A 26,831-nucleotide genomic window follows, 5' to 3' on the forward strand; every position below is an offset into this window, starting at 1 on the left:
ATTATTTATTATTAGATATTAATAGGATCCCTATAAAGTATATTCATTACTCGTTATTCTCTACTAATAAGTTAATTAATTAAAGACTGTGTTGTCACAACAGACTGTATATAATGACTAGTTTCCACACCCCTTTCAAGATTTCAAGATTTTCTAAGCTAAGGTTTATTGACATATTATACACAACTACGGTGTCGTTATGCAATGAATGAAAAACTTGGGTCGCAGGTTCCTCAACAGTGCATTACAAGACATCTATCAATATTGTGTGTATACCTCCACCATTATACTGTCATTCTGCACATTTCTTATACTATCTACATCTTATAAGAGTATAATACATATGTATAATATCAGTTTAATAATAAACAAATATTAAACAAATAAGTGCTTAAACATAGTTAACATTGCAGGAAAGCAATATATTAGACATTAAGTACTTTGTCAGGCTTAATAGTATCTGTAGATACAAATGTCACTGTGTGTGCTGTGTGCTCTGCATGTGTGACCATTAAAGAGGGTTTCATCCCTCCATATTCTTCTTCTATACCCCCAAAGCTTTTTTCTTATTCAAAAGAAGACCTTAACCTAAAGTACTCTTTAATGTTTGAATTAAGCCTTATTAGTTTGTCTGTTTTTCACATCCTCCTATTAATATCTAATAATAAATAATAAAATGCAATAACGTGCTTTAACCACCAGGTGTCCCTTTCTATCAGCTGTGCACCGTTATGGTGTAAATACAGCCTATCTACTAATTGGATCAAATATAAAAGTCAGCCGAATTAGTGTTGATACTGCAAGGAGACGTATTGTGTGAAAAGAAATGTAAGATGTTGTTTAATTGCTTATATATTTATGATCCACGTCACGTTTTCAGTTTTGGCGGCAGTTCTTCCTGCTTGTCTAGAAGTTTTATCAGCAGGGCTCTATACATAGAAAACTACGGCAGATATGTAATACTTAATGCAGCCAAACCGTGTATTACAATGCTGTTATGTGATGACTTTCAAAGAGAAAAGCAAGCACACTCGGAATAAAGTTTTATTTTGTTTTTAAAAAACGTTTTCAGATTTCACATCACATAAACCCCAAATCCCAGCATGCATTGCGGCTAAACCATCCAATCATCGAGCTGAAGATCTTGCCTACGTCGGTTTCCGGTTTCATTTATCACCGATGTATTTTGTTATACACATATTCCTTCACATTTACATTTTTATTTGCATTAAAGTATTTCGTGAGGCCTTCCAACATGTTTTTAAATATAACTACGGTTGTAGTTTGTAAATGAACATGAATCGAAGCTGTTGCCTGGCAACTCAATCGCACAACATCACGTCCGTTAATTCCACATCCCACACCAGATCTACACGCATGGATTAACATTGATTTACTACATTAATGTAGCCTTTGTTTCTGCTAAAAGAGGTGTCGACCAGCTGGGGTAACAAGAAAATTGGCGTAATCGAGTGTGACTATTACAAAATAAATCATTATTATATTAATATTGACAATAACAACCGACCGTCGGGGTAGCATTTGCTTGGCATTTCCGGTTATTGCTCCAATGGTTAACATGGGTTAACAATACCGTGTAACTGTCACGTTTGAAGGGATGACATTTCGTGACATCTTCACGTCTCCCAGCATGGTAAATCGTCACATGTTCACGTCTTGCCGTGATATCGGGTTGAATATGATACTAGGGCGGTGCTGGCGAAGTCCATAGGGACTTGGCTTGACAACTGGAAGGTCACCAGTTCAAGTCCCGGCAAGACCAAGTGCTACCGAGGTGTCCCTGAGCAAGGCACCGTTCCCTACACTGCTCCCGGGCGCCGTTCAAAATGGCAGCACACTGCTCCTAACACTAGGATGGGTCAAATGCAGAGAAACAATTTCCCCACGAGGGAATCTTATAATTTGAATGCAGATCTAAATAGCGATAGTTTGAAAAACATCTTAATTCTGGAAATGTTTAAAATAAATTGTGCATGCGTTTTTCCCTGGCCCTAAACTCCACCAAATGCTTGTCTACTGTATTTTATCAGACTTTAAAAACGTTAGCTTCGTTTAATTATGCTTTACAATGTTGCAGTGTATTAAAAATACAAATGCTAATTATAGTCCATTTTTACTGTCAAGTTACATCATTGTATTGTTGACTGCAATAAACAGCAATACGGTTACAGTATCTTTATCTATACAAATGTTTCAGAGTTATCTCAACTTGTTGGACATGTAAATTTACTTTTGAACAGCTGACTGTTATGAGAGCCAACAGGTTGGATATCAGGAAGGTTAAAGTGTCGTATTCACCTGCTGATTCTCCCAGCAGTCAAGTGTATACTGCTAGTGGATTATTATTATTATTATTATATTGTTATTATTAAGCGTCTTTGGGTTCAAGAAAAGCGCTATAGAAATAAAATGCATTATTAATATTATAGCACACTTTATTTTATGATGCAGCACCACAGGTGAAAAAACCCATCAGTAAAACACTTGTCATATATCCATAAAATGAACAATCGGCGCCTGCCCTGCCCTGACATGTTATCATGAAGGTGAATCATCATGTACTTCTGTTTGATCCTAACACAGGAGCAATTGTGTCAATACACAATTTATGATACTATAATTTATGTAAGACAACAGAACAATGAGACCTTAGAGGAAACCAAGATATCAAAGGTATCAAAAATGTTTCCTTCACACCAACAATGAAACACATGAGCATATACTAGAGTTTAAAAAAGCAGGGACACAATCTGAGCTGACAGAAAATGTACATACAGTTAAGCTCACACACACTATTTTATGAACATAGGTTCACCTGCTGAATTAAAAAAGAACAAATCCAAAGAAAGTTAAAACCATGAAGCAGATGCAGGCAGTACAAAACAGTACAATTTACAATCTGATCATTTTAAAACAACACAACATGCTCTTTTAGTAACGTTTTAATACTGCTAGCATTTTTGGGAAATCTCACTAATCTGATGACGTCTGTCTTTTATGTAACTCTAAGACACATGTGTCAAACTCGAGGCCCGGGGGCCAAATCAGGCCCGTGGTGGATTTAATTTCGGCCCGCAGGATAATTTTTAATTACTATTAGATCTGGCCCGCCGGTATATTGCACGCACACCTTCACTCCATCCTGAGGGTCTCCTCAGCTCAGAGCCTGAGCCCAAACATTGATGACCTTGCACCCAAGATGAGATGCCAAGTATCTGTTTGAACTAGCATCACAGAGCAGCACACTGAGTTCAATGGATGTTTCCTTCTGCACTTTCTCTCACGTCAACAGGGCATGTTTGGTTTGTTCTTTGAGGGGAATAGTTTTGTTGAAGCTGTTGCTGGCCTGTGGAAAAATGTAATCATAAGAAATGAAGCTGCAGATAGAGCCATAAGAAATGAATGCAACTGATTATTTAATGTTTAATGTTGTTTTTATAGGCAATAATTTAAGCTTTGTGAGTTCCAGGTTTAATATGTGCAATAAGTTCATTTCAATACGTTTTGCAATAAACATTGAACCAGTCCGGCCCTCGACTAGTGCGTCGACTAGTAAAATGTTGGCCCACTGTGTATTTGAGTTTGTCTAATAACAAATGGGAACAACACTCCTCTTTATATGAGGAAGGACACTCTAATCAATATTTACAACCGTTATCACTGAAGACTAACAGCCTCGTCCGGGTGTTGCCTGGGGACAGCACGTGTTTTGGGAAGCTCTTCATGCTTTAACTTACTGATACCATTTCCACAAAAACGCTGTCAACAGCAGAGGAACTGAAACAAGTGTTCTTGCATGTAACTCTCTGTAATGTTGTCCAGTATCACCATGTTGGGGTTGAATGTCAATGACACATTGTTCTTGCTCAGCTAAGTGAGCACTTCAGGTCTAAAGTCCAACCGTGCTCTGATCCCGAGGCACAATGTCAACATTCACCAGAATACTGTGGAGTTGAAACATGTTTCAGTAAATCATGCTTTTCACAATACCCTCTTTAGTAGCACTTAATATTGATCTATTACAGTACGCTAAGTAACTGAGATTTACAACTCAAGACCCATCTTTTTACATTGACTTTTGTTTCAACTTGAGATGTATGTGATGTGTTCTGTTCTTATGTTTGTTCCTTTCAGGACTCTCTGCGTTTTGTTTTTATGTTAACCTTAAATTCTGCCTCATGTTGTTACTGTTGTGGTCTTCATTTTAACTTTTGTTCTTTCTTGTGAAGCACTTTGTGAATGTTATTTCTGTGAAAGAGAATGTATTATTATTATTATTATTACTACAGCAAGCTTAGTAACGGAGATGTAACTACAATTACCTTCTTGTAGGACCTTAACTAAACAGCAGTATGAGAAAGTGACTCATATTCAACAGAAGACACCACAGTGAGTCACACAGAGCGTTGCGACCTATCCCTACCTCTGTTTAACCAAGATATCAGCTTCTCAGTACGCCTCCCACACCCATCACTCCCAGTATTCAGTTTATGCGCCCACTGCAAACACATTTCCGTCTTTGGGTCAGTTTCTGTCAGAACCTCGCTCTGAAAGCAGCTCAGACTTTGCTGAGTTATTTTTCCACTCTGACAACATGTGCACTGGAAAATGTTCCCGTTGCGTTGCCGTGACTCTGTATCCATTGGCACTTATATCCATCATCTGTAACATCGTGCTGTTTTTTCCCGGAGGGGACGTGAAGTACGCCCAAGATGGACACATTACCGAGGAAGTGAAGTACATGGGGGGACTTGTCGGAGGAGGAATAATGGTGAGTGTGTTTCCTCTACTCTGTTTGTGCAGGGCGTGACTCTGGGACGCACACTGCTTTAAATGAGTTTCTGGTATGTGCAGCCTCAAAAGTATTGTAGATATGTAAACTAAAACACACGAATAATGGATTTTAACAGCAGTGCAGTGCGCATGTAATACGTTTAAGGCACTTTTGAACTCTTGCTTTCTTTACCAAGCTTTTTTTATTGGCATTTTTTTTTTAGGAATGATTTGGTTACAAGGTATACATAACTAACTTAACCCTCTTAATGTTTTCTGTTCTCTACTTTACCCATTTCCCCCTCTCTCATCAAAGATATACACTTGGTTTCTTACTTCATGGTTATGTTTTACATTTCCTTTACCAGATTCTTCCATTGTGCGTTTTTTAAAGTTATTATCTTTTAACTAGTTCCTTGTAATTTGGGCAATAACTGCTACTCTTTTTCCAAGGAATAGAGCAGGGATCCTTTTTTGGATGTCCTCTGGTGTTTTCCCCCTGTTTTTGTTTACGGAAATACCATAAACAGTTGGCATTTCTCTTCCAGCTATTTCCCAGAACCCACTGAAAACTGTGCAAGACCTAAATATATGACTTTGGCTTGCTCCTTGTCATACAAGTTAACAATTGAGTGAACATTAAGAATTGTTTTGTCTAAATTGAGCCGAATGTGTATTATTGTCCTGTTCCAGGTGCTGCTCCCTGCGCTGTACATCCACCTAACGGGGACGCAGGGCTGCTGTGGGAACCGCTGCGGGGTGAGTCTGAAAACACTGTTTCAGGAGTTCAGTGAAAAACGAGCGCTGGCTTTAATGCTTAACAATCAGTGGCGAACGCTGGGTGTTTCTCAATCTCGAGTAAATCTGCTCCAGAGCCACTATTTCAAGCATACTCCGTCATCGAGTGCCACCGAAGTTCCAATGTCCAACATACTTGGAATTCTACCGAGCGCGGCGTACTTCGTTTGGAGAAATGTCGAGATGGGATTAGATTTGTATCATAAAGATAAAGCAACACTTTCTCAGAATAAAGCAAAACTATGAGTTTAAAAGAAAAACAAACTAAGTCAACCAAAATAAAATAAATTTCAAAAATAAAACTATAAGTTGCAAACAAATCATTTGTGTAATCATGTAAACTATGAGTATTTTTTCTTTGTTTTAACATAGGTTTTTGTTTGCAGTTCTTGTTTCTTCTTTCTCAATGATCACTTTTGCTCTCGCTGCAGCTTTCTCTTTTGCGCTCCCTCATTTTTTGTTTGAGATTTTGACACAAACATCCCAGGTGGGCGGGACTTTCAGGGGTGTGTCCTCATTGGCTACTCAGTTTTTGAGTGACAGCCCACTACACCACAGATCATACAGTGCAACTCATGCAGCAAACTCCGGAGTCCACTCAGCCACGTTAGTGTTGGTGTCTCCTGGGGAGTTTTCATGAACATATCGGACTTATTTTATGGATTGCTGTGCATTATACTTGTGATGTGTAGTTCATACTTTATTCCAACTTTAAATATTTTAATACCTGAACACACTGCTGCTGTTAAATAATTTCCCAATTTGGGATTGATAATGTGTCTGTCTATTTATTTTATAGATTCAAAAAACACATCTATGTATTTTCAAGCTAAAGGTGATGCACAATATAAACTGTATACTATCTTGCCTCGCTACTGAAGCAAGATGGTCGAAAAATGTGCTACTGTACCACAACTGGACTATACACACACAAGATTTTAGCTCCCCCCCCCAAAATGCAGACACTCACTATGACTCGCGCATGCATGCACGTGCACGGTTGTGGCATGACCACCAAAACAGAAAGGTATGGACACAAGATGTGTGTGAATGTATTTAGTATCCTATCCAATTGAACATGATTTAAGTGGGGGGTGGAACTAACCTCCTCTAGGGGGGTCCGGGGGCATGTTCCCCCGGGAAGATTATTATTATTTTTAATATTGAAGTTAAAAGCATCAATCTGGTGAACATTAAGAGCTCTATGGATACATCTCTCAACACCCATATGAAACAGATTTTGTTTTTATTTATGGATATTTTACAAATCACTCCCCTTTTAAACTGTATTCTTGTTTATTAATGACAACTTTTTTTACTGTCATATAGTATTTTATACTATAAATATTATAAGTTATAAGAGAATAGATGAAAATCTATTCTCTTATTTTTTTATAACTATAATGATCATATAAAGGTGTGCCTTTACCTCACTGAGCTGAGGTTATCAGAGCCTCTCCGTCTTTCAGGAGAGAGCTCTCTAAAGCTCTCCCCCCCCACGGCCGCTGACACAGTAAATTCCAATGTTAATAAAAGCTGTATACGTTTTTTGGGAGTTTGATTTATTTTAAATTAACACAAATACAAAATTAAAACCTATAATTGCACACTAAAACCATTATTTAAAAAAAAGAACTATTTTCAGTTGGGGGGTGCCCGAAAAAAAAAGAAAAAGTTTTAACAACATTTTTATTTATTGACTTTTCATTCCTGTATAATCATTTTGCGCAAAGATGGCACTGTTTGTCAGAGCACTTCATCCTTCTGGGATTTCATGAAGAACAGCTCTAACACCTGTGTGTATGGGAACACCTCTGGTGCTGGTCCATTAACTGACAGTGTTTCCCACAGATCTGTTTCCCACATATCTGAAATAGCGGTAATGGTGGTAGCGGGGGGGGTGGTGTGAGGTGACGTGCAACAACATTAACCTTTCTGTTGGTCGCTTGTTAGCAGACCCTTCACGCGATGGCAGAGCGAACAGGTACAGGCAGGGCCCATAATGATAGCCCTATAGTTTAAATCTACTACCCACACATGAACATATGGAAATGGGTTACTATTTAAAAAAATAAATGTATTTATAAATGTATTTAGGAACCTATCCATTTGATTTTTAGTGGGGGTCGACCTCAAATCCTCTATGGGGGTCCAGGGGCATGCCTCCCGGTAAGATTTTATTTTTTATGTTGGAGTTAAATGCATCAATCTGGTGCATTTTGAGGGGAAAATATAGAGACTAGATCTATGGAAACACCTATATTAAACAGAACTGTATACATTTCAATAATCATGAAATCATGGCCATAACCAATAACATACCATTTCCAATATGAAAAAAACACTGAAACTTGTTTATTAATTTATTGTTGGTTCATTTATAGTTGTGAGTGTGTCTGTGCTCCTGAATCAGCCTCTCCTGTCTCCCTCTCTCCTGTCTCCCTCCTCTCCCACCTGCTCCTCTTTGAGGCAGCAGCAAAGACTAGTTTTCTCTCAACAAGTTTTAAAAGTGTATCTTACCTTTTTTCACCTTAATATGTGTTTACATAACTGGTGACCACACCGTTTGAGACCCACTGAGAACGTAGACTAAGTTAACTATCTAAACACTCAGAGTCCTTTACCTCACCTGAGCTGAACTTATCTCGAGCTTGAATGACACACAGAGACCAATCAAGGGCTTTGATTTATGATCTGTATGACAGTGGCCATGCTTTTTTCCCAAAATGGTAATTTCCCCCCCAAAATGTCCCTTTTTTTTCAGAATTTGGCTCTTCTTTTTAAATCATTTTGTGACATTCTCACTGAAGAGACTTGCAATTATTTGCCCTAGACGAGAAGGACAAACAAATCAACGTAACACTGTAATATTACAGATCAACAACAGAGATACCATTCTCATTTATTCATTTTATTTATATAATTACATCGATTTTTTGTTTGTCTTATTTGAGTGTTCCAGGTTATTCTCTGAATACCTTGAAGGCTCTGACGGTTCGCCACTGTTAACAATATATGCTACAAACTAAATTCTCTACATGTGCATACCATAGAATGTATGGTGCACAGAAATTCTCTAGATATGCTGGCATACAATTCCAGATAAAGGGAATTTAAACTTTGTTTATTAGGAACCAGTGAAATCAATACGATATAAATCAGGGGAAATAGCTGCACATATGGCACAAACACGTAATTAATAACACATTACTTTTCAAAGATTGTTGAATTAGTAAATAACAGAAGCTTAATATGCAGCATGGTGCTTGAAGAGGCCACGGCTAAGCTGATTTGTGTATGTGTGTGATGAACGCTTTGGATAGTCAGGTGAATATAAGTCCAATACAAATTATTTTCCAATTGAATATTTCATCCATTTAGTTCCAATTAGTATTGTCCATTAAACTGGAATCAGATTGCCATCGCCATACAAAAATGACAATTAAAACAGGGTGGGTAGGAAAGCATGATCATGTAATACATGATTAAGCCTTCAGAACAAGAATATTTAAAGTTCAACACCTGCAAGTTTTTAGAGCTTTTAAGAGGTTCTGATAACTTATTCCGTATAATTGCAGAAGTGTATAATAATAGCAGTACAGGGAATAGTGTGGGAACCTGCTTCAGATAAAACAAATGTCACCAACCAACCTCTCTGATGAGAAACATGTTTGGTGCAGCCTGTCCCTCACCTTGTAAGTGTTGTGAAAAGCAGCTGTGAGAGTTGAAATGTGAGGAATTCGAGAGAAACAAAAGTCGTGCCTGTCCTCCTTAAACACATAAATTACTAATTTATCAATTGCCCGACAAAAATGTGAGCAAGGAGTGGAAGAGTAAACATGGGGAATAATTTTGCCCTTCCTCCTGCAGATGTTCCTCTCCATTGTCTTCGCTGCGGTGGGTGTGGCCGGCGCTCTGTACAGCTTCATCGTGGCGGTGTTCGGTCTGCAGAACGGACCTCTCTGCAAAGTCCTTCTGATCTGGGGGACACCTTTCAAAGACGGGTGACACACTTTTTTCAAGATTCAAGGCTTTTATTATTATTATTATTATTATTATAATAGTGTAGATATAGCAATGGCAATCTTAGGTCACAGGCTCCTCCAACAGTGCAACACAATAACACTGATAACATAGTTCAAATAGTGCAAGTAAATACAAATAAAAATAGAATAGAAATAGACACTGAAGTTCTGATGACATTTGTTGAGTTTCTAAAGTCCTGATCACCAGGCTTTGGGAGATTACGTGTAACGGGATGATGTCATCAGGACACAGGATTAAAATGTTACTAAAAAACTAAAAGGAGTATAACGTGTTTGTTTTAAAACGAGCAGATTGCATTTCTTCTTTGTAAGCTGTGCTCTTCTGTAAGCTAATACTTTAAGTGTGATTTATGACTGAACCATAAAATTGTGTGTGTGAGCTTAACTGTATGTATTAAAATAAAGGCGCATTTTCTGTCAGCTCAGATATTATTTCTAACTGTAGTGTGTGTCATGTGTTTCCTTGTTGGTGTGTAGGCTACTGCCTGAAAATGCTTCATGAAAGGCAGCTTTCCCTTTAAATACAATCTCTGACAGAAAACACATTTTGATACTCAATATCTTGGTTCTTCGGTTACTAGTAATTGCAACAGAATACATTTTAAAGTAACCCTCCCAACCCTGCTGATGAGTGACTTCCTGTTTTCCACAGTGACCAAAACTACCTGACTGACAGCACGTGGTGGGGCGTGTGCACCGAGCCTAAGGACATCGTGCAGTTCAACATCGGGCTGTTCGCCACCCTGCTGGCCACCAGCGGCCTGCAGCTGATCCTCTGCGCCATCCAGATGATCAACGGGCTGTTCGGCTGCCTCTGTGGCACCTGTGGAGACAAAGGGGTAAAAACAGAAGCATAACGAAAACACTAGCAGGGTTTTATGTGTTGTGAGGACTTCCTAATTCAGACACTTCTCAGATTAGAAATGTTCAGTGGTGTAATTTAGTGGATTTACTCTTCTACTGTACTGTTCTTAAAGGTCACCTATTATGCAAAATCCACTTCAACATGTCTCTTCTACATCAACATGTGTCCCCTCTTCTTCACGTCTCTTCTACATCAACATGTGTTCCCTCTTCTTCATGTCTCTTCTACATCAACATGTGTCCCCTCTTCTTCACGTCTCTTCTACATCAACATGTGTCCCCTCTTCTTCACGTCTCTTCTACATCAACATGTGTCCCCTCTTCTTCACGTCTCTTCTACATCAACATGTGTCCCCTCTTCTTCACGTCTCTTCTACATCAACATGTGTCCCCTCTTCTTCACGTCTCTTCTACATCAACATGTGTCCCCTCTTCTTCACGTCTCTTCTACATCAACATGTGTCCCCTCTTCTTCATGTCTCTTCTCCATCAACATGTGTCCCCTCTTCTTCACGTCTCTTCTACATCAACATGTGTCCCCTCTTCTTCACGTCTCTTCTACATCAACATGTGTCCCCTCTTCTTCACGTCTCTTCTACATCAACATGTGTCCCCTCTTCTTCATGTCTCCTCTTCATCAACATGTGTCCCCTCTTCTTCATGTCTCCTCTACATCAACATGTGTCCCCTCTTCTTCATGTCTCTTCTACATCAACATGTGTCCCCTCTTCTTCACGTCTCTTCTACATCAACATGTGTCCCCTCTTCTTCACGTCTCTTCTACATCAACATGTGTCCCCTCTTCTTCACGTCTCGTCTACATCAACATGTGTCCCCTCTTCTTCATGTCTCTTCTACATCAACATGTGTCCCCTCTTCTTCATGTCTCTTCTACATCAACATGTGTCTCCTCTTCTTCACGTCTCTTCTACATCAACATGTGTCCCCTCTTCTTCACATCTCTTCTACATCAACATGTGTCCCCTCTTCTCCATGTCTCTTCTACATCAACATGTGTCCCCACTTCTTCATGTCTCTTCTACATCAACATGTGTCCCCTCTTCTTCACGTCTCTTCTACATCAACATGTGTCCCCTCTTCGTCATGTCTCTTCTACATCAACATGTGTCCCCTCTTCTCCATGTCTCTTCTACATCAACATGTGTCCCCTCTTCTTCATGTCTCTTCTACATCAACATGTGTCCCCTCTTCTTCATGTCTCTTCTACATCAACATGTGTCCCCTCTTCTTCATGTCTCTTCTACATCAACATGTGTCCCCTCTTCTTCATGTCTCTTCTACATCAACACGTGTCCCCACTTCTCCATGTCTCTTCTACATCAACATGTGTCCCCTCTGTGGAAAGAGACTCTGAAAGTTTCAGGAACAAAGATTCTCTCTCTTTTTGTCCTGATCCATTTCTATAAAAACCTGTCTGAAAATGAGCTGATCAGATTTCGGCCACTTTATGATGTCATAACGATGTTTTGTCTTGTGTAACCATTAGCCAATCAGCAACCAAGGTGACCCCCCCCACCTTATCACCTGCATCTCCTCCTAGAGCACCTTTGTGTTCTTTGTAACCAAATCTCTCTCTGAGGGGCGTGGGGAGGGGCTCCTTATTTTCATCTAAAGTAACAGACAGAGAATCAGCACTTTGGAAACAGGGCTGAAACAGAGGGGATTATGGGTAATGCTGCAATGATCTGTTTGGTGTTTGGAGCCAAACACTTCAGAGACATGCTTTGTATATATCTGAGAGCTATAATATATTGATGAAAAATAGTATAATAGGGGACCTTTAAATACAACTTTGAGATACGTGTGCTTTATGTTGGGGAATAATTTCCTCAGGTATACCTTTGACACAGTTCATCGTTTTCTCCTTTCACAGTCTCTTTTCCCATGGCATTGGTTTAGAGCAGGGTGTCAAACTAAATTTCATCGCAGGCCACATCAGCATTATGGTTGCACTCAAAGGGCCGGTTGTAACTTTAAGACTATATAAAAAAGACATATATAAATATTGACTATATATAAAATAATGTGTTATATTACATAGTTGCCTCTGCATTGGATTATTATCGGATAGGGTAATAACTTCATAATTAACTACGTGTGAAAGCAGAAGTCTAGGGCAAATAATTGCACGTCTCTTCAGTGAGAATGTCACAATATGATTTTAAAAGAAAAGCCACATTCTGGAAAAACAAAACAAAAAAAGTAACATTTTGAAAACAAAATCGATTTTTGACAAAAAAAAGTCAAATTCTGAGAAAGTCTAATTTGAGATGCATTGTGGGACATGTAGTTTATGGGCAACGTGCTTCTGTAAAGTAGCATGTAAACATATTACATTCTTTGCAAGCTCTTGTGGGGCCACAGAAAATGAAGTCGCGGGCCGGATTTGGCCCCCGGGCATGGGCGGCGCCAGGATTTTTTTGCTGTAGTAGCTTAGCAGTTGCTATATGACAGCATGGCGTGGCTAGTTAATTTTCAAAATAAACAAACAATACCAGTGGGCCAAGCACGAGCCTGTTCATATTGTAGCGTTCACCGCTATTCAAGATCACTCAAGCCTTCAATGTCGAAAACGTTCTCTTTATTTACAGAACCAATCAATAGTGTAACACTCATGACTTTCACGTAACACACACCGGAAAACGCACACACATACAAACCTGGAAGGGGCGGTCTCTCCCTAACTCCCACCAACAACATTGCCTAAATAACGCACTTTTCCTCCTCTCTGGCCTCATTCTGTGACTCTCCTCCTCCTCCTCCTCCTCCTCCTCCTCCTCCTCCTCCTCCTCCTCCTCCTCCTCATTCTCAGTTCTCTTCTCCTCATTCACAATTCCCCGTGTTAGATCTTACTGTCAGCACGCCTCGAACAATGCGCCATGTCGGAAAATACAACACATTCTTGATTCATTTAAAATGACCATTTGTAACTGAGAGGAGTGACTGCTCATTTCTGCCGAGATGCTCAAAGGGTGAGACGCTGTGTCTGAGAATCACTGACTAGCAGAATTTGTATATTCTGGAGTGGAGCTCTGCAGAGAGCAGGGTGGAGGAAATGAGGGCAGTGGATCATCACGGTGCGGAGAGGAGCAGCGCTAGTTCCACTAGTTCCACTGCAGCTCGTGGTAGCAGCTAGCTGGTCCTGCTGCTGCGGGTGCAGCGGGTCAGTTGGCGGGGGCACCTGTTCTTCGTGGTCCCAATTCTCCCGGTTTTCATAGTGAACATCGGGATCCTTGTGGATAGCAGGGTTGTCCAGCTGGACCGGCTCCGTTGGAGAACGCGGTCGTTTACGCTGACTTGTGACTGTGAGAAATGTTTCCATTTTCGATCTACTGAGAATTAGCCAAGTAACAGTTCACGCAGTAAATTACAACGACCCGCCCCTGATAGATCCCGCGAAAATGTATCATATTTATACACATTCTCGCGGGCTGCGAGAATGTGTATAAATATGATACATTTTCATATCAAAACAATGGGGTTGCTAAGCCGTTGCTAGGCCAATTGTTGGAGTTGCTATAGCAACTCCTAGATACCCCCTGGCACCGCCCCTGCCCCCGGGCCTTGAGTTTGACACCCCTGGTCTAGAGTGTACACCTCTATGGTGTACACTGTATACACTAGGCCAGGGGTCTGCAACCTTTTTGACCAAAAGAGCCATTTCGCTCCTTTTTCCCAAAAAATGTTTTGTCTGGAGCCGCAAAACATATTTCATAGTTTTTTATTGTTATATCAGACAAAAACTACAGGTTTTTTGCATTTATTAGGCTATTTATTACATGATATAAAACTGTTAACCTCTAATAAGAAACAAAGAACTTTTATAAGGAGAATTAAAAATAATACACAGGCCTACTTTAAAATAAATTAAACACAGCACTTGGGGAGTCCTCTGCACATTTGAAGGGGAAACAAATATTATTAAATGGGCCCACTTTGAAATAAATAAAACATATATCTGCACCCTAAAAAGAGTTAAAGGTAAGAATGGAGAAACCAGCTCGAGTGCGCTAGAATTTGAAAGTACACAACCGGAAAAAATATGCCTCTTCCTTCAGACTTTCTTACAGAGTCCCTCCTCCAACACACACGAACGCGCACATGACCAATGAGGGCACGATATAAATGTGTGCCCAGATGGAGGGCTGACAGGCAGGTAGGACTGCGGTCAAGCCAGCCTCCACTTGGGAAAACACAGTCAAGCCAGCCCGCACGTGATATTGGGGTGCGCGAATATTAGAAGCATTACGGTAAAATCCCAGCGCTTATTCGGTCAATAACAAAAGCACCTATAAAAACAAACCAAACATATTAAATTAAGAAATATGTACTATATAATGTGATCAATAATTATTTAAAACAAACTACGTATAACTCCCACGAGTAAATGTAAAATGTAAGGAGTTTCAAAATAAAAGTCCTTTGAAATCTCATATTGAAATCTCATATATGAGCTATCAGCCCTGTGTTTAGATAAGAATAAAACGAAATCTCTCCCTGATGCAAGACTCATCTCACTGCAGGGTGATAGAAGGACACCCCATCTACTCACCCAGAAAAAATCAGGACATTCTGATGTGGAGTTTCAAAATAAAAGACCTTTGAAATCCCATATATGAGCTATCAGCCCTGTGTTTAGATAAGAATAAAACGAATTCTCTCCCTGATGCAAGACTCATCTCACTGCAGGGTGATAGAAGGACAGCCCATCTACTCACCCAGAAAAAATCAGGACATTCTGATGTGGAGTTTCAAAATAAAAGACCTTTGAAATCCCATATATGAGCTATCAGCCCCGTGTTTAGATAAGAATAAAACGAAATCTCTCCCTGATGCAAGACTCATCTCACTGCAGGGTGATCGAAGGACACCCCATCTACTCACCCAGAAAAAATCAGGACATTTTGATGTGGAGTGTCAAAGTAAAATACCTTTGAAATCCCATATATGAACTATCAGCCCTGTGTTTAGATAATAAAACGAAATCTCTCCCTGATGCAAGACTCATCTCACTGCAGGGTGATAGAAGGACACCCCATCTACTCACCCAGAAAAAATCAGGACATTCTGATGTGGAGTTTCAAAATAAAAGACCTTTGAAATCTCATATATGAGCTATCAGCCCTGTGTTTAGATAAGAATAAAACGAAATCTCTCCCTGATGCAAGACTCATCTCACTGCAGGGTGATCGAAGGACACCCCATCTACTCACCCAGAAAAAATCAGGACATTCTGATGTGGAGTGTCAAAGTAAAATACCTTTGAAATCCCATATATGAACTATCAGCCCTGTGTTTAGATAAGAATAAAACGAAATCTCTCCCTGATGCAAGACTCATCTCACTGCAGGGTGATAGAAGGACACCCCATCTACTCACCCAGAAAAAATCAGGACATTCTGATGTGGAGTTTCAAAATAAAAGACCTTTGAAATCTCATATATGAGCTATCAGCCCTGTGTTTAGATAAGAATAAAACGAAATCTCTCCCTGATGCAAGACTCATCTCACTGCAGGGTGATAGAAGGACAGCCCATCTACTCACCCAGAAAAAATCAGGACATTCTGATGTGGAGTTTCAAAATAAAAGACCTTTGAAATCCCATATATGAGCTATCAGCCCTGTGTTTAGATAAGAATAAAACGAAATCTCTCCCTGATGCAAGACTCATCTCACTGCAGGGTGATAGAAGGACAGCCCATCTACTCACCCAGAAAAAATCAGGACATTCTGATGTGGAGTTTCAAAATAAAAGACCTTTGAAATCCCATATATGAGCTATCAGCCCTGTGTTTAGATAAGAATAAAACGAAATCTCTCCCTGATCCAAGACTCATCTCACTGCAGGGTGATAGAAGGACACCCCATCTACTCACCCAGAAAAAATCAGGACCTCTCACCCTCTCATCTCACCCTGCAGTGAGATGAGTCTTGCATCAGGGAGAGATTTCGTTTTATTCTTATCTAAACACAGGGCTGATAGCTCATATATGGGATTTCAAAGGTCTTTTATTTTGAAACTCCACATCAGAATGTCCTGATTCTTTCTGGGTGAGTAGATGGGGTGTCCTTCTATCACCCTGCAGTGAGATGAGTCTTGGATCAGGGAGAGATTTCGTTTTATTCTTATCTAAACACAGGGCTGATAGCTCATATATGGGATTTCAATGGTCTTTTATTTTGAAACACCACATCAGAATGTCCTGATTTTTTCTGGGTGAGTAGATGGGCTGTCCTTCTATCACCCTGCAGTGAGATGAGTCTTGCATCAGGGAGAGATTTCGTTTTATTCTTATCTAAACACAGGGCTGATAGCTCATATATGGGATTTCAAAGGTCTTTTATTTTGAAACTCCACATCAGAATGTCCTGATTTTTTCTGGGTGAGTAGATGGGCTGTCCTTCTATCACCCTGCAGTGATATGAGTCTTGCATCAGGGAGAGATTTCGTTTTATTCTTATCTAAACACAGGGCTGATAGCTCATATATGGGATTTCAAAGGTCTTTTATTTTGAAACTCCACATCAGAATGTCCTGATTTTTTCTGGGTAAGTAGATGGGCTGTCCTTCTATCACCCTGCAGTGAGATGAGTCTTGCATCAGGGAGAGATTTCGTTTTATTCTTATCTAAACACAGGGCTGATAGCTCATATATGGGATTTCAAAGGTCTTTTATTTTGAAACTCCACATCAGAATGTCCTGATTTTTTCTGGGTGAGTAGATGGGCTGTCCTTCTATCACCCTGCAGTGAGATGAGTCTTGCATCAGGGAGATATTTCGTTTTATTCTTATCTAAACACAGGGCTGATAGCTCATATATAGGATTTCAAAGGTCTTTTATTTTGAAACTCCACATCAGAATGTCCTGATTTTTTCTGGGTGAGTAGATGGGCTGTCCTTCTATCACCCTGCAGTGAGATGAGTCTTGCATCAGGGAGATATTTCGTTTTATTCTTATCTAAACACAGGGCTGATAGCTCATATATGGGATTTCAAAGGTATTTTATTTTGAAACTCCACATCAGAATGTCCTGATTTTTTCTGGGTGAGTAGATGGGCTGTCCTTCTATCACCCTGCAGTGAGATGAGTCTTGCATCAGGGAGAGATTTAGTTTTATTCTTATCTAAACACAGGGCTGATAGCTCATATATGGGATTTCAATATGAGATTTCAAAGGACTTTTATTTTGAAACTCCTTACATTTTACATTTACTCGTGGTAGTTATACGTAGTTTGTTTTAAATAATTATTGATCACATTATATAGTACATATTTCTTAATTTAATATGTTTGGTTTGTTTTTATAGGTGCTTTTGTTATTGACCGAATAAGCGCTGGGATTTTACCGTAATGCTTCTAATATTCGGGCACCCCAATATCACGTGCGGGCTGGCTTGACTGTGTTTTCCCAAGTGGAGGCTGGCTTGACCGCAGTCAGGTAGGCCATCCAGTTATTTTAGCCGGGCCGGCTCGGATGATTGGTCGTGCTTTTTACAGCGCTACGGCTTCCAGAGATTAATTTTTGTATGTATTTATTGTCAAAGCATTTAATATATTCATTGCTATCGGGACGTTAAGAGCATTCCATGGAATATAACAAAAAGTGTTTTCTGAAATAAATTACATACCCCATTGAATTATGACTGACGATCGTCAGCTGTCTTCCTCTCCCTCGTAAAGGCTGCACCACCGTTGACAACTTCTCTCTACATATCAAACATACCGGTAAACCAGCATCGTTTGCTGTGAAAGCATACAACTCTGTCCACGCAGAATTAAATCCTGTGTTCCTCCGGTACTTTTCTTTGATTTATCCATAGTTCGCTCATCGAGCCGGGGGGTCAGGTTATTCGCCTCCAAGAAAAGGCGCTCGCGCGGGACCGGAGCAGGATGTGACGCATATTTTAGTTGACCTAATTAAAACCGTTTTGTTTTTTATTTATGTGTCACAGTATCACCTGAAAATACAACATACGAAACATTTTCAACCATGCAACAAAATATAAATAGTCCTACAAATACTTTTATTTTATTTCCTTCTTATTTTTGTCTAAGCTCAAGGGAGCCAGAGCAGAGGGCTTAAAGAGCCTGTGACACGGTTTCCCCCATCATCCAAACCCATCAATTTGAGTACATATTGTCCCCTTGAAAACCGTTACTGAACTGATTTTGGATATTTGTACTTTGATAACCATTAATCTGCCTTCAATGTTGACAATTTTCTGAATCTTCTCGCGGATTCTTCAAGTCCCGCCAAATGATGGGTGACGTCATTGCGGGCACAGCGCTCCAGCTGCACCGTCCAGGATCCCAGCATCTGCATGTAAACCTTTATATATATACAGTCAGATGTAAACGCACGATGGTGCACACAGCAGCAAGCTCAGACAGCGATGACAGGTTAATGTTGAACGTGTCTGAGAGCTCATATGAGGCTGAAGGATCGGTTTATGTTGTATCTTCTAAGTTTAGGAATGAGGTGCGTCAATACGGGCGATCATATGGTCATGTAGCCAGTGGTGGACTGGGACTAAAAATCATCCCGGGACTCTCGACCGGCCCACTTCGGTACCGCTAGTAAGCTGTCAACGGGGGGAGTGGGGGATGTAAAATACAAATATAATGTCTGTGTCTTTGACATTAGCGCTGCTAGCCACCTGTGCCCTGTACTACGAAGCCAGTTCAACAGACCCTGGATATGTTTGAGTAACAAACTAACAACAACAAACTAACAAACGAGATCTCGCTAAGCGGTCCTACGACGCTGGTTATCAACTCGGTAAATCAAGCCAGGGTTTCTCTCTCCAGCTGAGAGCGCGTTCACGTCTAAGACACGAGTGGATCTGACTTTAATTACATTTGACTCGAGTGTTTCGTCAACATAATGTGTTAAATAATACTTCTGCATCCAGTCTGTGACACTGTGAGTGTTGCACGGCCAGATGAGGCTGGAGAAGCTGACTCAGATAAGGAAATATATGATATATTATGATATTATCTGATTGATGATGTAATATGAATGATAAGTGCGACACGTCGGCGTCTTCTCTGCATACGGCAGTTTACACTGTATTTTCTTTATCCTGTAATATGACTTGAGAGATTTAAATTCCGCACACTGAGTGGATCTCTTTTCTATAGACGCCGGAGGCGGACAGCGTCAGGTAAAATAAGTTATTTAGCCTTCTCAAACCTGAGCCTCATGCGCCGCCTATGGGGGATGTGCTAGTTACTTATCCGACCGGCCCACTTCGGTACCGGCCCATCGGGATTTGTCCCGATGGCCAGTCCGCCACTGCACCCACAGTCCGCCACTGCACCCAGCCCACGTAAACTGTCAACGGGGGGAGCCTCGCTGCGGGGAAACGGTGGACCTAGTGTCCCGATCGGAGTGGGAATAATAATAATAATCTGTGCATTTTATCTATTAATTTCCCCAACATTGTGGTAAAAAACCACACGTTTAATCCACGTTGTTGGTGTACTACAACTACAAAAAGCATCGGTTTGTTTTCTCATCAGTAAATGCAGACCGGCTCAAACAAACGATTTTTAATCATCATCCTCACTCATCATTTAATGTATCATATGTTCGCCGAATTGACATGAAAGCACTAATAAATGTAGTTTCATCCACTTGAGTTTATAACCACAAAAATAATCGATTTGTTTGTATATCACATCCGACGGGAGGAAATTCAGCAGCTCTCACTCCCGATTTTTAATCCTAATGTAATCATCATCTTCACCACGATCATTTATGTTTATGTCGCCGAATAAACCGAATTGACATGAAAGCACTGACAAATATGAATATACTGTAGTCAACTTCATTAAAACGTTCTTAACGTGCCTAAACTCAGTAATTCACCATTTCTACGCATGACACAACACACTTTGTCCGTGTTTGGCTCTCGAAGCGTTCCTGCATTGACGTCACTTCCGGCTTCCCCCAAAACTTCAAAATGAGTGAAGGAATTTCCCCGCGATGTTCGAAATTATTGATATTTAACGAAACGGTATCGCTTTTTCTTTTTTAAACTGACGGTTCGAGATTACTAGTAGCCCAATATTTCATTGCACAACAGTTGTTGGGATGGTGTCACAGGCTCACAGGCTCAGGCCGCGGGTTGCCGACCCCTGCACTAGGCCTTGGGTATTGCTGCTCTCTCTCTTAAGGAGGGGCAGCTTGGGCACATTGTTGATGCCACACTTTATGAGCGTGCTCAAGCTGCCATAAGATAGTTTATTGTTCAGGGACATCTAGAGGCTCTTCTTTTCTGGGAGGTAGGTGGCACACATTCTTTTCTATGGACGACAGCTCTAGTTAGATTCAGGGTCCATATTTGTTTAGTCTCGCTGATGAGGAATGTTGATCATTACACTCTGAACTAGTTAAAACCTCGAACTGCAGACGAGATCTTCAGAATTTGTTTGGCAGCAGCCGTGTCACCTCGTGGCAGCAGCACATGTCTCGTCCAATTCTCCGCCTGTAACTCTATAATAAACCATCAGTGTTTGCCATCAAAGCTCCAGCTCTCCCCGTGTCTCTGAGTTTCGTCTCCATTGCTTCAGAAGTTTTCGTCACACTTTACTAGAGTATTTCCATGTTATGTTTCTTTGTACTTCTCCACTACAATTCAGAGGTAATGGTGTACTTCTACTCCACTAACTGTATTTAATACCTTTAGTTACTTTACAGATGTGGATGAATGATGTGAAATATAATCAAGTGTTAAATCAGACTTTAGTTCCACCTGGAGTAAATTCACAAGCTACCCTGCAGAATACAAAGCACTGATTCTTGGGAATTTGGATTAAACAGGTTTTAATTTTCAAAATAAAGTTTGTTAAATTACAAAATCTGAAGTTATATCATTATAGACCAAGGTCTTGGCTGTTCAGCAATGTACCGGTGCAACCTCCTCATTTTGTATCTTTTTCATAAAATAGGTTTTTCCAGTCATTACCGTCAGACACAATAAAAAGTCATTTATATTTTATTTGTATTTAGTCTAATATCTATTTAGAGCTTTTAAATCATTATCTGGCATTCTAAGTACACATATATGCTGTAAAATGTTGAATATTCACTTTTGCTAATTTTTTATACTGTTTTCACGTGTGCTCCTTTAAAAGATCTTACATCATACAACGTTTACTTTTAGCTTAAACAGACAAAGTAATGTTTTTTTACTTAAAAAACACATTTTTGTATTAAAAGAGAGTATTACTTTAGTAACTCAACAGCACTGAGGAAACAGATTACAAGCACAAATAAAACTCCCTCTGACGGTGGTGACTTTGGAACTGACGGTGGTGACACTAATCTGACGGTGGCGACACTGGCCTCATTACAACATACAATTCCAAAATGTATACCACTCAAGTCAATGCCTTGCTTAACAACTTTATTTAACAATTTGGTACAACAAATTAACAATTGTGAGAACTGTGATAAACATTTAATTAAGTAACTTAAGGTACAATTAAGCAATATCATTAATAAAAGTACCCCAGCCCCATATCATCAAATATCAAATCATAGTTAAAAAATAAAGTGATTACCAGTTGCAATAATGTACAATTCATTACTGACATCATCTTAAACTGTCATCCAGTGCCCCCTACTCATAAAAGAATACATTATATTCTTCTGTAAACTGTATATTGGACGTGAAGAACAGATAACAAATAACAATTGTGAACACTGTGGCAAACATTCAATAAGAAAAATATAGGTTCAATGAAGCAATAAGCTATCATTAATAAAAGTACCCCATCCCCATTAATAATCATCATAGTAAGAATACCAGTAGCAATAAGATAAGAATTCATCACTCACTGTGAACTGTCGTCTCGTGCCCCCCACTCAAAAAATAATATACATTATATTCTTCTGTAAACTGGACTATAAACTGTATATTGGACGTGAAGAACAGATAAATGAATAACTACATCTTACAGTCTATTTTCCATCAACTGAAATGTTTCTAAATACAGAAAGCATTCTGTGTAAACATCACAAAACACATCTGGCACAAAAATAATAATAATTCACAAGTGAACTCCTGTGACTGTTTCTACATCACTCCACCACTCATTCAGCTTTACCAGGACGTAGGCCTCTATGGTGTATATGTGTTTCCTCTATGAAGTCCATGACTTCAGCGAGAGGTTGTATATCTCCCTCGTCCTGCTTGCACGACCTGGTGATGACGGTTCCACAAGTTTGACCAGAATATGGTCAAATGGTATGAAGCACATATCCTTTCCACCTTCCACCTCTTTTGGATAGAATCGTGTGTTGGGCCCATGAGGGTGGAACAACTCCACTTTCACATCTGGATGAGGTGCATCCACAGTGACAGCCTTTGCTAACCACCAGTTCTGGTCATAAATGACCGCCAGCCAATCTCCGCAATGAACTACACCAGCAGATAGATCTGTCATAGTCCCGTCAGGACCACTCCTGGTCATTGGCTGTTGCTCACTTTCCTCCTGCTCCATTTCCTCCATCAACATTTCCAAAGGACCTTTCTTCTTTTGCATTGGTATAGGACCATCATCCTCAACCTGTACCCTGGGGTGTTGGCAATCAACTGGAATATTGTTGGGCAGAAACACTCGCACATCTGTGGCTCACTGCAGAAACAGGACAGTGATCTGCAATGGATCTCAGAGTTGTTTCGGTGTGTCGGTGTGACCCAGAGATGTTCACAAGTCTTTTTTTGCAAGTCCAAGTCAAGTCTCAAGTCTTTGGTCACGAGTCCAAGTCAAGTCTCAAGTCTCTAAAAAAAATAAAATTCTCATGTCTCTTCTGGTTGTAATAAGCCTTCTATTGTCTGCTGCTATCCAGTCTGTTAGGAATACTGCACAGCTATATCTAAGAAATTCATATCTATTAGCATACAGTATCAGTACTGATTAGTTGTTTGTTATATGATCACTTTAAACAGGCTATTGCAATGCAATATGAGGAAAAACATCACACTTTAGCTAAATGCAAACAACTTATAAGCAAAACACTTCAGAATCAGAAATCAGTATCACAAATACTTTATTAATCCCCCGCAGGGAAACTGTTAAAAGTACTTAAAAGCGGGTAATGATTAACGTTACCGACCTTGTTTATGTCATGTCAAGAGTTGGATGTCAACGCCACTCAACTCAAACAAGTGTGACAAGCAAACATTCACTAATCTTTTCAAATATTCAGTTACAAAGCTAGCAGCAAGCTAAGTTAACATTACATAGCTGATGCTGAGCTAAACATGTTTGCTAACCGTCCATATGCGTTAATGTGACTGACCTCTCCGGGTGACTTTTCAAGTGCCTGATGAAATCCGACGTTGTTGCGCCAGCATCCTTGATTTTGATATTGCAGACTTTGCAGTGTGCGCTCCTTTTGTTGGTGCCGCCGGCGTTTTGTTCGAAGTGTTTGTAGTTGAACCTAATTACAAGCGGTACAGCCGCAGGTGTGCCGCCGGTCGCTATTGTGTTACTACGAGGTAGTAACAGAGGCGCGCACGTCTGCGTAATGAGCCCGGCTAAAGTAACTGGATGGCCTACCTGCCTGTCAGCCTTCCATCTGGGCACAAACTGATCTCGTGCCCTCATTGGTCATGTGCGCGTTCGTGTGTGTTGGAGGAGGGGCTCTGTAAGGAAGTAGCAGCCTCTAGCAGATTATCTCCGGTTGTGTATTTTCAAATTCTAGCGATCTCGAGCCGGTTTCTCTCAAATTGACCTACCCCACGGCAAAAATAGAAAACACAATGATTGTTCACGAGTCCCAACACACGAGTCCAAGTCAAGTCTGAAGTCTATGTGTGTGCGACTTAAGTGCGACTCGAGTTCGAGTCGCAGACTCGAGTCCTCATCTCTGGTGTGACCTGATGGAGTTTCCTTGTTGCAGGTACAGGTTTTAGTGGTTGAGAAAGGAGTGCATCGTATGGCATGTCAGCTTCATTAATAATATAGAGCTTAGTACTGCAAAGGCTTCTGCCAACCATCTCATGGAAGGCAAGGCAAGGCAAGGCAAGGCAAGGCAAGGCAAGGCAAGGCAAGGCTTTTTGTTTTTGTACTGCTTGCTGGGGCCATCTGACCAAAAGTGAATAGTATCAACTTTTGGAAACTTTAAACGAATATCTCTCAGGACTGGTTCCATGTGAGTCCAAATGGCAGACTCATCTTGTCGCTTGGATTCTGATACTGTGCAAAATCCTGTCTTCTCTTCTTTTGTGTAGTACATGCCAGTGTGCAGGTTGAGCTGTGGGAGGTTCTGACCAAAATGGCATGACTGTACCTCAGAACTATACTTGCATTTCCATGCCTCAGAGAAGTCCACATGCACAATTACTGTGCCATCATTGCAGTTCTCTATCATGCTCCTGTATTCTCTGGACTGGTTCTGAACCGAGCACACATGTGTTGTTGTTTCACTCTTCAGTTTGTCTTCATATAGTTGGATGAGCTCTGCCAGCGTGCTACTGTGCATTACAAGTCTTGTGTTGAAGTGGAGCCCATCTGCTGTTTGGTCCTGAACTCGTTCCCATTGCTGCCATTCAACATTGGTCTGCTCTTGCTGTGGTGTGGGAAGTGTATGTTTGTAGAGACACCGTGTGCAGGAGCGCAGAAGACATGCCTCGCTTGTCTGTGAACAGCAGACAAGTTCAAAACTATCCTCCAATTTGTTAGACTTAACACCATTTTCTCTTAGGACTTCAAGCATCAGCTTAGCATTTTCATGGTACTGGCATTGGCCAGTACCAGTATGCCACTGGCACTGGCATAATAGTGAATTTATAAAGAGAGAAGGCACACCTCATCCCCTAGGATTGAGCGATAGACCAATGGTATGTATATATATATATATATATATATATATATGGTTCATCAACGGTGGTAGTAGCATGCAGTGTATTGTTATTGTGGTAAATAAATATACTTTAGCCTCCCTTGAGTACAATTTGGAGGTTTTTGTCACCACCGTCAGACAGAAAATCTGACGGTGGTGACAAAAACCTACTCTTTTACATGATATGCATGAGTTGTTCACATTAGCCATCTTGTTTCCCCTCTGTTGCTAGCTACCTCAGACCTTGTCTTAAAAAGTATACATTTATGTCATAATCTAATCTAATATTTTCTATACAAAAGAGACAGTGTTGACATGTTATGGTTGTGACAGTAGCAGTCAGATAAAAAATTGACAAGTTTTAGAGAAAATAGCAAACTTACAGGAGCTTGAGTGATCTTGAAGCATGCAGTAAAGCTGAAGGTTTGAAAAGGGGGTCCTAAGGAATGTAGCTGACCTTGTAGTTGCCTGATTTTATTGCTTTTTATAAATATCTGACGGTGGTGATGAATATGTGGGACGCATTTTGAGAAACCACAAAATAATGGTAAATATTGTTCAAAATTCACTGTTTGTAATTTGTAATACATATTACAATGTACTCTTTCATTTGGTAAGAATATTATTCTATTAAATTATTACTTTTTGTTTTTTTAATCAAGTTGAAATGATTATCTCCTTTCCGAGGACAACTGATTTTGTAGGCAATGGGCCAGCATATAATCATTAAATTAATAAAAATAAAACTATGAAAGAACCATACATTTGTGCAAAAGACCCTCTGATTATAACCTTGATTCTTTTTAATCATGTAAATGTTATTCATTTCCAACAGAATTAGCACTTTTCTTAGTGGGACCTGTTTTTGGCAAAGTTTCAAGAATCAGTGAAAGTCATTCAAACTAGCTGCACCTTTACCAGCTTTGATAATACTTTACTGATCAATCATTATAAAACATATCATATATTATTCTGAAATGGACCAATCTGCACAATGACTACTTTTATTTTTGTTATTTTAAGTATATTTTGATGCTAATACTTTTGTACTTTTACTTGAGTAACATTTTGAATGCAGGACTTTCACTTGTAACAGTATTCCTACACTCTGGTACTTCTACTTTTACTCAAGTACAAGATCTGAGTACTTCTCCTACCGGTGGTGATTGTGGAGAATCTTGACTTCCTGTTCTAATGATGTGTTTTTTTAAAAATGTACAGCCGCTGTGAGTCTGACAGATGACCAGCGCCCTCTGCTGAAGGATGGAGAGAAGTGTTCCTGCTACAAAATATTCACCATGACATTTTTATACTTTGTGTTTTTCATGATGCTAAATGCTGCATTTTAATAAAATAGACATTTAATGTCTGCAAGTGTTGTTGTGAAAATGGCACAGTATTATAAACAATGTATGCTTATGATTTAATTTGAAATTCATCCAGTTCT

General features: G+C 39.9%; 1 protein-coding gene across 1 annotated transcript; it reads left to right on the forward strand.

Moving 5' to 3' along the window:
• The first annotated feature begins 4,484 nt into the window (after positions 1 to 4,484).
• LOC117458098 (transmembrane 4 L6 family member 4-like) lies at positions 4,485 to 26,753 on the forward strand. The gene is made up of 5 exons (XM_034098352.2): positions 4,485 to 4,792; positions 5,488 to 5,553; positions 9,463 to 9,596; positions 10,291 to 10,477; positions 26,606 to 26,753. Exons 1-5 carry the CDS (start codon positions 4,616 to 4,618, stop codon positions 26,612 to 26,614), a joined length of 573 nt encoding a protein of 190 aa, XP_033954243.1. The 5' UTR covers positions 4,485 to 4,615; the 3' UTR covers positions 26,615 to 26,753.
• The last annotated feature ends 78 nt before the right edge of the window (positions 26,754 to 26,831 follow it).

The sequence above is a fragment of the Pseudochaenichthys georgianus genome, chromosome 14 (genome assembly GCF_902827115.2).
Source record: "Pseudochaenichthys georgianus chromosome 14, fPseGeo1.2, whole genome shotgun sequence".
Lineage (NCBI taxonomy): Eukaryota > Metazoa > Chordata > Actinopteri > Perciformes > Channichthyidae > Pseudochaenichthys > Pseudochaenichthys georgianus.